Here is a 12,157-nt window from a genome sequence, read left to right on the forward strand (position 1 = left end):
CACGATTCATAAACCATGGTTGCCCAATTGAGATAGAGATGAGGTGTTTTCTCTCTGAGGGGCGAGTGTCTTTGGAAATATCTTTCAAATATTTCCATTTATTAATGACTTGGAAGAGGGAGTCGCAGGGTGGGTCAGTAAATTTGCAGACGATACGAAGATAGGTGGAGTTGTGGATAGCGAGGAGGGCTGTTGTTGGCTGCAAAGGGACTTAGATATGATGCAGAGCTGGGCTGAGGAGTGGCAGATGGAGTTCAACCCTGTCAAGTGTGAGGTTGTCCATTTTGGAAGAACAAATAATGCGGAATACAGAGTTAACGGTAGGGTTCTTAGTCAGGTGGAGGAACAGAGGGATCTTGGGGTCTATGTTCATAGATCTTTGAAAGTTGCCACTCAGGTGGATAGAGCTTGTAAGAAGGCCTATGGTGTATTAGCGTTCATTAGCAGAGGGATTGAATTCAAGAGTCGTGAAGTGATGTTGCAGCTGTACAGGACCTTGGTAAGGCCACATTTGGAGTACTGTGTGCAGTTCTGGTCGCCTCACTTTAGGAAAGATGTGGAAGCTTTGGAGAGGGTGCAGAGGAGATTTACCAGGATGTTGTCTGGAATGGAGAATAGGTCGTACGAGGATAGGTTGAGAGTGTTAGGCCTTTTCTCATTAGAATGGTGAAGGATGAGGGGTGACTTGATAGAGGTTTATAAGATGATCAGGGGAATAGATAGAGCAGACAGTCAGAGACTTTTTCCCCGGGTACAACAGTGTGTTACAAGGGGACATAAATTTAAGGTGAAGGGTGGAAGGTATAGGGGAGATGTCAGGGGTGGGTTCTTTACCCAGAGAGTTGGGGGGGAGATGGAATGCGCTGCCCGTGGGAGTGGCAGAGTCAGAATCATTGGCGACCTTTAAGCGGCAATTGGATAGGTGCTTAAGCTAGGACAAATGTTCGGCACAACATCGTGGGCCGAAGGGCCTGTTCTGTGCTGTATTGTTCTCTGTTCTTGAAAGGGTGTGGAAGCTGAGCCTTTAAATATTTTTAAGGCAAGAGTGGATCGATTCTTGTTAAGCAAGGAGGGTGAAAGGTTATCAGGAGTAGTTGAGCATGTCGATTGAAGGTGACAATCAGACCAGCCATGTTTGTCTGATCACAAGCAGGAGCATTGGCTGAATTATTTTGTGCTCCAGTAATACTGAAGCTGAGTGTAAACAGCACCAGTGAGGTTGAGATTGGGAGCGGAAGTAGGGGTGTGGTGGAGAGACGAGGTTGGAGGTTCAGCCTGGTGACTTGCTCCGAATCGCTCCAAATAGCCCCCACTGATGGGGTTTGATTGGCTTGGTGTGCTGTTCGAGTAGGGATGCCTGAGCGTCCTTTAAAATTAGGACAAGTTCACGAGCGCAGATATGATGAAACGGTTTCCACTTGTTTTGAAGTGAGCAGTATGGTTAGAAGAGTTTTTAAAAATTTGTTCACGATGCAGGCGTATCTGTCTGAGCCAGAGTCTGTCACTATCGCTAATGTCCTCGTGAACTGAGTGACTTCCTCAGAATTGTTCTGCAGGTCACTCGATCCGAAACGTTAACACACTCCACAGAAGCTGCCAGACTTGCTGATCTTTTCCAGCAATTTCTGTTTTTGTCTCTGATTGTGTGCACGCCTGGGTGTGAGTGTGTGGGAGAGTGCAGTGTGTCTAGCCAAGCACATCTGTGTGTGTGTGTGTGTGTGAGTAAGTGAGTTACTCGCGCCCTTTTTGTCGTTTGGGTTTGTTTTTTGCTGGTCTTGTGGCAGGTACTTGTACTGGCAGATTGAACCTGAGATCGGGTTTGGCAGCGATCCCATTGGTTCAGTACAGTAATTCAACATAGCCACTTTGGGTGCCTTGCAGGGTTGTAAAGTGAACACACTGGCTCTCTGCCTGACTGGTCTGATTTTGAGTGGCATATCATAGACTTGGCGACCGTACCACAGTAGGCGGGAATTGAAGAGGGAGGGTATAGAGCCAAGGGCACCAGATGCCTTAACTGTGACAGAGTTAACACAATACACATTCCCCCACAAGCTTAATTTTGATTCTACCACTATATCAAACCCCATATAAACTTTGGACCTGGAGGTTGTGTGTGACTCCATGACATGCATTGTATTTAGTTCTTGCGTCAATTTTATTTTTCGTTCTGTTTTCATTTTCGTTTAGTTTCTTTTCCCCTCCCATTCCTTTTTGTTTTCTTCATTTGCAACAGGTGGTTCGAGCAGCGCTAACTTTGCAAACTTTGATACCTTCCCAAAATCTTCCAGCACTAGTTTCGGATCCTTCACTAGCTCTCAGGCCACATCCGTGCCAGCAGGTTCGACGGTCACTGCCTCCGGTAAACAGGCTGCCTCGCAAGCCGACAAATACGCAGCACTCGCGGACTTAGAAAGCATCTTTAATGCCCCTAAGTCCTCTGCAGGTAAGCGACAGTCAAATGGCATTAGAATGTTGGAAGTGGGGGGTGGTGCTATGGGGGGAGGGCTTGACGACAGTTCCAGACAGACCAGTGAGGAGGGTGTGCAGGTCCAAGTATCCCTTAGTCCCATCTCAGATCAACTCTGAGCAAGCTGGCTGCAAGCAGATCAGTGCAGCTATCCTTACGTTGTGTTGGGATAGGTAGAGGGAGATTGTTCAGGGTTTACACTGGTATCAAACAAATACCTGGACTAAGATGAAACATAAGAACTTGCAGCAGGAGTAGGCAATTCTGCAACTTGAGCCTGCTCCGTCATTTAAGAAGATCGTGACTTGGGCCTCAACTCCACCTTCCTGTCTGCTCTCCACAACCAGTTACTTGTTATAAACATAGACATAGAACAGAGAAAAATACAGCGCAGTACAGGCCCTTCGGCCCTCGATGTTGCGCCGATCCAAGCCCACCTAACCTACACTAGCCCACTATCCTCCATATGCCTATCCAATGCCCGTTTAAATGCCCATAAAGAAGGCGAGTCCACCACTGTTACTGACAGGGCATTCCATGAACTCACGACTCGCTGAGTAAAGAATCTACCCCTAACATCAGTCCTATACCTACCTCCCCTTAATTTAAAGCTATGCCCCCTCGTAATATCTGACTCCATACGTGGAAAAAGGTTCTCATGGTCAACCCTATCTGAACCCCTAATCATCTTGTACACCTCTATCAAGTCACCCCTAAACCTTCTTTTCTCCAATGAGAACAGCCCCAAGTGCCTCAGCCTTTCCTCATACGATCTTCCTACCATACCAGGCAACATCCTGGTAAACCTCTGCACCCGTTCTAGTGCCTCCACATCCTTCCTATAAACTTGTCTATCTCTTCCGAAAATGTATGCCCCTTGCACCTTGAGGTAGGGAATTCCGCAGATTTCAAGACTCTTTGAGAGAAGTAATTCCACCTTATCTCTGTTTGGAAACTGCCACCCCAGAGCCTAAAACTCTGACCATTCATTCTAGACTTCCCACAGGGAGAAGCCCCACTTTGTCCATCCCCCTTTAACATCTTGTATACTTCAATTGGATTTCCTCTCATTCTTCTAAACCCTTCTAAATTGCTCAGCCTCCTCATGTGAGGAAGCCTTTCATCTCTGGAATCAGTCCGGTGAATCTTCTCTGAACTGCTTTCAATGCAACTACATGCATCCTCAAGTAAGGGGACCAAGACTATAGGCAGTACTCCAGGTATCTTCAACAGGAGCTGGACCTAAGGGGTGGGGAGGGATCACAGGAGTTTCTCAGTCAACTGAGAAGGACTGTCAATTAAGATTGTCATCCCTAACTAGAGTTTGTTATGTCAATCCGTCACTCTGATGCAATGCTCTTGTTTATTTATCAAATGATGATATTGATTAGATTCCCTAGAGTATGGAAATAGGCCAACACACTAACCCTCCGAAGAGTAACCCACCCAGACCTATTACCCTACCCTACATTTGTCCCTCACTAATGTACCTCACACTACGGGCAATTTAGCATGGCCAATTCACCCTAACTTGCATATCTTTGGACTGTGGGAGGAAACCGGAGCACCCGGTGGAAACCCACACAGACACGGGGAGAATGTGCAAACTTCACACAGTCACCCATGGTGGGAATTGAACCCAGGTTCCTGGCTTTGTGAGGCAGCAGTGCTAACCACTAGGCCACACTGGTCAGTTCGATTGAGTTGTCATCCCTCTTGAGCTTAACTTTCAGTAAAGAAATTGTGGGCTGCATCACTATTGAAAGTTGAACGGCATTTCTAACCCTCCGGTTTATAAAAGGAAGAGCAAAATAATACAGCTGCTGGAAATCTGAAGTAAAAGCAAAAAAAAACTTTCCAGGTTTCTCAACAGGTCTTGACAGTGAACAGAGAACTGCAAAAACAGGCAGGGAAATTATTTAGGAGAAAGTGAGGACTGCAGATGCTGGGGATCAGAGCTGAAAATGTGTTGCTGGAAAAGTGCAGCAGGTCAGGCAGCATCTAAGGAGCAGGAGAATCGACGTTTCGGGCCAGAGCCTTTCTTCAGGAAGGCACCTTCCTGATTCCTGAAGAAGGGCTCATGCTCGAAACGTCGATTCCCTTGCTCCTTGGATGCTGCCTGACCTGCTGCGCTTTTCCAGGGAAATTATTTACTACTTTTTTGGGAGAGCACATCTCACCGTTCTGTATATGGAGTTTTCTGTCTCAATGCCCAATCATCAATTTGTTTGTCATTGAGTTCAGCATGTAAGCTTTATCAGCATCTGTCCTGTACACCAACCCCCCCCGCCGCGAGGCATTTCACTCATTGCTGTGTTACAGATAATTACACTCTCCAGAAGGTTAGCTTCCCTCCAACTGTGCTTTTTGCCAGTTGTTCCTCTCTCACACCTATCAATTCTATATCTTCTTTCCTCTCCCTCCTTTTCTTCTTCTCGTTCCTTGCTAGTCTGTCTTTTGTTTTCCCCACCTGTGGGACAATGGTGCGATTAGCTGGGCCAACGCTTGGTGCCATCCCTAATTGCCTTGGCGAAGGTGGTGGAGAGCTGCCTTCTTGAACCCCTGCAGTTCCATGTGCCGTAGGTCGCTTCATGATGCTATCTGGGAGGGAATTCCAGGATTTTGACTCAGTGACACTGAAGCAACAGCAAAATATTCCGAAATCGGGATGGAGAGTGCCTTGGAGGGGAACCCAAAGATGGTGATGTATCCATGTTTCCCCTGTCCATGTCCATTGAGGTGATCATGATCACAAGTTTGGAAGAGCTTGATCATCTATTCAACACTTGTGGATAAAGGTAGTTCTGAATGCTTCAACCTTCTCCTTTGTGCAGATGAAGTGAGCTCCTCATCATTGATGGTGGGTCTCTTTGTGGAGTCTTCTCCAGTGAATTGTTTAATTGTCCGCCATCATTCACAACTGGATGTTGAAGGACCGCAGAGCTTGGATCTGATCTCCTGTTTTGGGGATCGCTTAGCTGTATCTCTCGCTGTCTGGCATACCAGTAGTCCTGTTTTGTAGCTTCACCTGGTTGGCACCTCATTTTCAGATATAGCTCGCAGTGCTCCCAGCATGCTATCCTGCACTCCTTGTTGAGTCAGGGTGATCCCTTGGCTTGAGTGGGGGATATGTCAGGCCATGAGGTTGCAGATTGTGCTGGAGGACAATTCTGCTGCTGCTGATGACCGACCACATCTCACGGATTCCCAATCATGAGTTCCTAGATCTATCCGAAACCTGTCTCTCATTTGAGCACATTGGGACAGTCTCGTCACATCTTGCGACAAAAATGTCAAAGAGAGAAACTGGAGATAGAGGGACAGTTGAACGAGCAGCCCTACTGAAAGAACGTCACAAGGAATAGCTCTATTCCCAACTGATCCATTGTGTGCAAGCACAAGTCAACCCCTCAGCCTCTAAATGCCCCATTCTCATTTTATCTGCCTCAATAGGTGAATTGAGAAGTGAGATCATTCCAGCCAAGGGCAGATCCTCGACTTATTTTTCTGAGAGTCTACCATTTTCAAAACGCAAAGAGCATTCTGATTTGGGGGGGAGGAATATACAAGATAGTTTCCTTTTGTCTTCCTGGTGTCTGATTTAAAGGTAGCAGAGTCCATTCCTGAAGGATCCTCCACCCAGAAGCAGGCATTTGCTTTTTTTAAGATGATATGTGGGCATTGCTGATTGGCTAGCATTTATTGCCCATCCCTAGCTGCACTTGAGAAGGTGGTAGTGAGCTTCCTCATTGGAACTGCTGTAGTCTGTCTGTTGGGGGTTGACCCACAATGCCCTGAGGGAGGGAATTGCGGGATTTTGTCCCAGTAGCAGTGAATAAATGACAATATATTTCCAAGTTAGATGGTGAGTGGCTTGGAGGCCAACTTGAAGGTGCTGAAATTCCCATGTATCCACTGCCCCCTTCCTTCTACATGGAAATGGTTGTGGGTTTGGAAGGTGCTCTGAAGTTCTGCAGCACATCATGTCGGTAGTGCACATTACAGTTACTGAGCGCTGGTGGTGGAAGGGGTGGCTGTAGGACCAATCAAACAGGTGGTTTCTTTCTGGATGGGCTCAAGGTTCTTGAGTGTTGTCTAGATGGCTGCAGCTCCAAGTGGGGAGTGTTCCATCATACTCCTGATTTGGAGTCTTGCCCAGGCTTTGAGTAGTCAGGAAGTGAGTCACTCACCACAGTGTTCCAAGCATCTGACCCACTCTTGTAGCCACTGTGTTTACGTGACAGTTTCATGTCAGTGGTAAACCTCCAGAAGGTTGATATTGTGGAATTTATTGATGGTAACACCATTGAATGTTAAGTGGTTGTGGTTATTTTGTCTCTTGTTGGTGATGGTCATAGCCTGACATTGGTGTGGCATGAATGTTTGCTGACGTGATCGCAGCTCTTCCACTAGCACCAGTGAAATTTCTGTTGCTGTGGCTAATGATCCTGTGCCTGGATCTATCACAGCCCCCCGAGTTAGACACAGTGATGATGTGCTGTCAGAGATTGTGGGCGCCTTTTGGTTGAGCATCAGATACAGGATTGCTTTCTGTATGAAGGTGAAGAGAGGTATTGTACCTTTGAGAGCGGAAGGACTTGGCAAGCACACAGAGTACTGGAGAGTTTACAATGTAACATTTGGTCCAGCAACTAGCAGTACCCGGGTTGCTATAAGACAAAAACAAATTCAAAATCTAATTAAGTTATGCCCCAAGATCCTAAACTCCAATCAAGTTTGAATTTGGTATTGTGACAATATTAAAACCCATGAAACAATCTGATGCTTCAGGGTATAAAAATGAAAACAAATTGAACAATTGGAGGAGAACTGTCCACAGAACAACTCCCTTAAAGGTACCTTTATCTATCAATGACCCATGTAACAGAAACCCTGAGATGTAGTAAGGAAGACAGAAGAAGATACGAAGAGAAGAATCAACAGTTGGCTGGTTTAGGAAGTTGAATTTTTTTGGTAAATCTTAATCAGGGGTTTTATCGGACCGGTATTATAGAAGGGCAAGTAAAAGATTGGTTAGAGAAAGGAGTTGTAAATAGTTTTTAGTTAATTGTCTGTAAGATTTGTAAAAAGAAATGTTAGTTTTTACTTTAAATAGTGACCTTTGGGATAATTCTAGGTGCCTCGAATGTTCGGATTACCACACGGGGTAAATCTTTTCTATGTTGCTGGTTTAAGTTAGCGGGGGGGGGGGGGGGCGGTTTTACCTCCTGTTGTAACATTCCTCTGGGTTTCCGATCACATCCCCAAAGCTGTGGAACCCAGTTGTTGACTTTCAGCTGCTGCTGCTTTGGGATTCATCACAAGACGACACTGTTTGGCTCTGTCTCTCTCAGCCTGTAGTCCTTGCCTCCGGTTAGATTCCCACCTCATTGCGTTGTCCATTCTGGTTTTTTTGTTCAGCCTTTGACTCTCCAGTTGGTGGAGCTCAGTTCCTGAATTCCTTATCTCAAGCTGCAGGACAACTCGACTGTGGCACTTGGCCTGTTCAACTGAAAATGTAGAGCTCTTAAATGATATGTGGTAGCTATTTGCGAACCTGTCAGTTGCGAGCTCTGTTTTTCCTGCGGGAAGCATCAAAGGATGCGATTCTGAAGGGAGACTGTAGGAAGTTAGGCAGGAATTTAAGAAGGAGGTCTTTGAGGTAGTGATATGTGGATTACTCCTGGTGCCCCAAGCCGGTGAGAGTAGGATTAGGAGGATAGAGCAGATGACATGGATTTGCACTTTTTTGGATCCTTTGTCACCCCCCACCACCACTTAGCACCACCCCCCACCACCACTTAGCCCACTCTCGGCACCTTACCCTGCCACCACAGGAAGTGCAAAACCAATGCCTACACCTCCCCCCTCACCTCCGTCCAAGGCCCTAAAGGAGCCTTCCACATCCGACAGAAATTTTCCAGGACGTCGTCGTATGTATCTGTTGCACCCGGTGTGGTCGGGAAGACGGGGCGCAACTTGTGGAACATCTCTGGGCCACCCGCACCAACCAACCCCACCGCCCTGTGGTTGAACACTTCAACTCCCCCTCTCACCCCACCGAGGACGCGCAGGTCCAGGACTGCCTCCATTGCCAAATCCTTACCAACCGACGCCTGCAGGAAGAGTGCCTCATCTTCCGCCTCGCAACCACACAGGATCAATGTGGTTTTCACCAGTTTCCTCTATTCTCCTTTCCCCCACATTATCCTAGTCCCAAACCTCCAACTCGGCACTGCTCCCTTGGCCTGTCCATCGTCTTTCCCATCTATCCGCTCCACCCTCCTCTCCGACCTATCACCTTCATCTGCCTATTGCATTCCCAGCTACCTTCCTCCCAGCCTCATTTCCCCTCTCATCCCTCAACCCTCCCCAACGGCCCACAAGCCTCATTCCTGGTGAAGGGCTTAAGTCTGAAATGTCGATTCTCCTGCCCCTCGGATGCTGCCTGCCCTGTTGTGCTTTTGCAGCGCCACACTCTTCACTCTTGCACTTCTGCATCGCTGGAGTCTCTTCTGGGGTAGAACTGACATGTTTAGGAAGGTTAGATTGCATCTGAATTGGAAGGGGACTAATATACTGGCAGGGATATTTGCTAGAGCTGCTTGGGAGGATTTAAACTAGTAAGGTGGGTGAAGTGGGACCCAGGGAGGCACCGAGGAAAGAGCTCAGTCTGAGACTGGTACCGTTGGGAAAAGGAGCAAGTCAAAGAGTTAAGAGCAAATCAGAGAATGAGCGAGGACTGATCAATTAAACTGCTTTTATTTCAATGCAAGAGGCTTAACAGGGAAGGCAGGTGGACTCAGGACGTGGTTAGAAACAAAGGACTGGGATATCATAGCAATTAGAGACATAGCTCAGGGATGGGCAGATGGCAGCCTAATGTTCCAGGATACAGATGCTACAAGAAGGATAGGATCATCCAAAAGGAAAAAGAAGCATGCTAAAGGAAGGATGAGACCACCATGGCTGACTGGGGAAGCCAGAGATAACATAGAGTCATAGAGATGTACGGCACGGAACAGACCCTTCGGTCCAACCCGTCCATGCTGACCAGATATCCCAACCCAATCTAGTCCCACCTGCCAGCACCCGGCCCATATCCCTCCAAACCCTTCCTATTCATATACCCATCCAGATGTGTCTTAAATGTTGCAATTGTACCAGCCTCCACCACATCCTCTGGCAGCTCATTCCACACACGTAGAGTAGTAAAGAACAGTGGGAAGCCAGAGGATTAGAAAGCTGAGAGGGCAACAAAAAAAGAAATTAGGAAGGTAGAAGATTAAATATGTGGGTAAGCTAGCCAGTAATATAAAGAAAGACTGTAAGAGTTTCTTTAGATATATAAAGGGTAAAAGAGAGGCCGAGATGGGCATTGAGCCGCTGGGAAGTGATGCTGGAGAGACAGTAGTGGGGTACAAAGAAATGGCTAAGGAACTGGCTAAGGGGCAGCACGGTGGCTCAGTCGTTACCACTGCTGCCTCACAGCACCAGGGACTCAGGTTCAATTCCAGCCTCAGGCAACTGTCTGTGTGGAGTTTGCACGTTCTCCCTGTGTCTGCGTGGGTTTCCTCCGGGTGCTCCAGTTTCCTCCCACAGTCCAAAGATGTGCAGGTTAGGGTGAATTGGCCATGCTCAATTGACCGTAGTGTTAGGTTCATTAGTCAGAGGGAAATAGGTCTGGGTGGGTTACTTTTCGGAGGGTCGGTGTGAACGTGTTGGGCCAAAGGGCCTGTTTCCACACTGTAGGGAATCTAATCTAATAAAAAAAACTGAATAATTACTTTGTATCAGTCTTCATAGCGGAAGACACTAGTAATTTTCCAAAAATTTGTTTGAGAGAGGGCAGAGGTGAGGATGGTGGCCAGCACCACGGACAAGATGCTAGAAAAACTGAATGGCCTAAAGGTGGATAAATGACTTGGACCAGATGGACTACACCCCAGAGTGCTCAGGGTGATGGCTAAAGGGATAGTAGAGATGTTAGTGGTAATCGTTCAGGAATCACTAGAGATAGGGAGGGTCCCAGAGGACTGGAAAATGGCTAATGTAACACCCCGTTGAAAAAGGGAGAAGATGGAAAATTACACATCAAATAGTCTAACCTCGGTTGTTAGGTCCTGGAATCCATCGTGAAAGATCGGATTTCTGAATACTTGGAAGTGTATGGTAAAATAGGGCAGAGTTAACATGGTTTCAACAAGGGGAGGTTACGCCTGACAAATCTGCTAGAATTCTTTGAGGAAGTAATGAGCAGGTTAGACAAAAGAGAACCAATGGATATTATCTATCTAGACTTCAAGACCTTTGACAAGGTGCTGCACAGGAGGCTGCTGAGTACAATAAGGGCCCATGGTGTAGAGGCAAGGTGCTAGCATGGATAGAAGCTTAGCTGTCTGGCAGAAAGCAGAGAGTGGGGATAAAAAGGTTCTTCACAGGATGACAGCCGGTCTTCTGCAAGGCTCAGGACTTTCCACTTCATATATTAACGATCGAGATGAAGGAACTGAGGGCGTTCTGGCTAGGTTGGCAGACGATACAAAGACAGGCCGAGGGATAGGTAGCATCGAGGAGGCGGGGAGGCTGCAGAAGGATTTGGACTGGTGAGGAGAGTGGGCAGATGGAGTAAAACATGGGAAAGTGTGAGGTCATGCACTTTGGTCGGAAGAATAAAGGCAGAGACTGTTCTTGAAATGGGGAGAAAATTCAGAAGTCTTCAATGTAAAGTGACTTGGGGAGTTCTAGTTTAGATTCTCTCAAGGTAGACTTGCAGATTGAGTCAATAGTTACAAACGCAAATGCAATGATGGCATTTATTTCAAGAGGACTTGAATGTAGAAACATGGATGTACTTCTGAGGCTCTGGTCAGAGCAGATTTGGAGTATTGTGCACAGTTATGGGCCCCATATCTCGAAGGATGTACTGTCTTATGATAGAAAGGGGTGGCAAGTGGGGAGTGTTTTTACATTACGGCTGTACTTGGGGAGGCTTTTCCTGGGAATACATCCTGGGAAGGTATTTGGGAGGAACTAAGAAATAAGAAAGGGAATGATCACCTTACTGGGATTTATTATAGACCGTTAACAGTCAGAGGGAAATTGAGAAACAAATTTGTAAGACGATTTCATTTATCTGTAAGAATAATAGTGCGGTAATGGTAAGGGATTTTAACTTTCCAAACATAGACTGGGACTGCCACAGTGTTAAGGGTTTAGATGGAGAGGAGTTTAAGTGTGTTCTGATACAGTATGTGGATGTAGCAAACGGAAAAGTGGCAAAACATGACCTGAGTTTGGAGACAAAAGGCATGGCAAGTGACTGAGGTGTCAGTGGGAGAGCATTTTGGGGCCAACGGCCATAATTTATTAGTTTTAAGATAGTGATGGAAAAGGACCGACTGGATCTAAAAGTTGGAGTCCTAAGTGGGAGGATGACCAATATTTGACAGTATTAAGCAAGAACTTTCAAAAGATGTTTGGGGGCGGATATTCACAGGTAAAGGGAAGACTGGAAATGGGAAGCCTTCAGAAATGAGATAATGAGAGTCCAGCGACAATATGTTCCTGATAGGGTGAAAGGTAAGGCTGGTAGATGTAGGGAATGTTGGATGATGAGACAAATTGAGACAAAGAAAGAGAAGAAAGCATATATTGGGTATAGACAACCGAGTTCATGTGATTCCT

At 46.6% G+C, this 12,157-nt stretch overlaps 1 protein-coding gene across 6 annotated transcripts in view; it reads left to right on the plus strand.

The window, feature by feature from the left end:
* Nucleotides 1-12,157, plus strand: part of LOC132835236 (arf-GAP domain and FG repeat-containing protein 1-like) — a 91,302-nt gene that overhangs the window by 54,364 nt on the left and 24,781 nt on the right. For 4 of the 6 annotated variants that reach the window (XR_009647290.1, XM_060854606.1, XM_060854609.1 and 1 more), the window contains exon 7: nucleotides 2,237-2,446. The exons of the other annotated variants lie outside the window; for them this stretch is intronic. Coding sequence is in view for 3 of the 4 variants with exons in the window: in XM_060854606.1 (XP_060710589.1) it covers nucleotides 2,237-2,446 (210 nt within the window). In the remaining variant the exon portion in view is untranslated. The remainder of the gene's footprint in view (nucleotides 1-2,236; nucleotides 2,447-12,157) is intronic. 6 annotated transcript variants of the gene reach the window in all.

Source organism: Hemiscyllium ocellatum, chromosome 44 (assembly GCF_020745735.1).
Source record: "Hemiscyllium ocellatum isolate sHemOce1 chromosome 44, sHemOce1.pat.X.cur, whole genome shotgun sequence".
Taxonomy (NCBI): Eukaryota; Metazoa; Chordata; class Chondrichthyes; order Orectolobiformes; family Hemiscylliidae; genus Hemiscyllium; species Hemiscyllium ocellatum.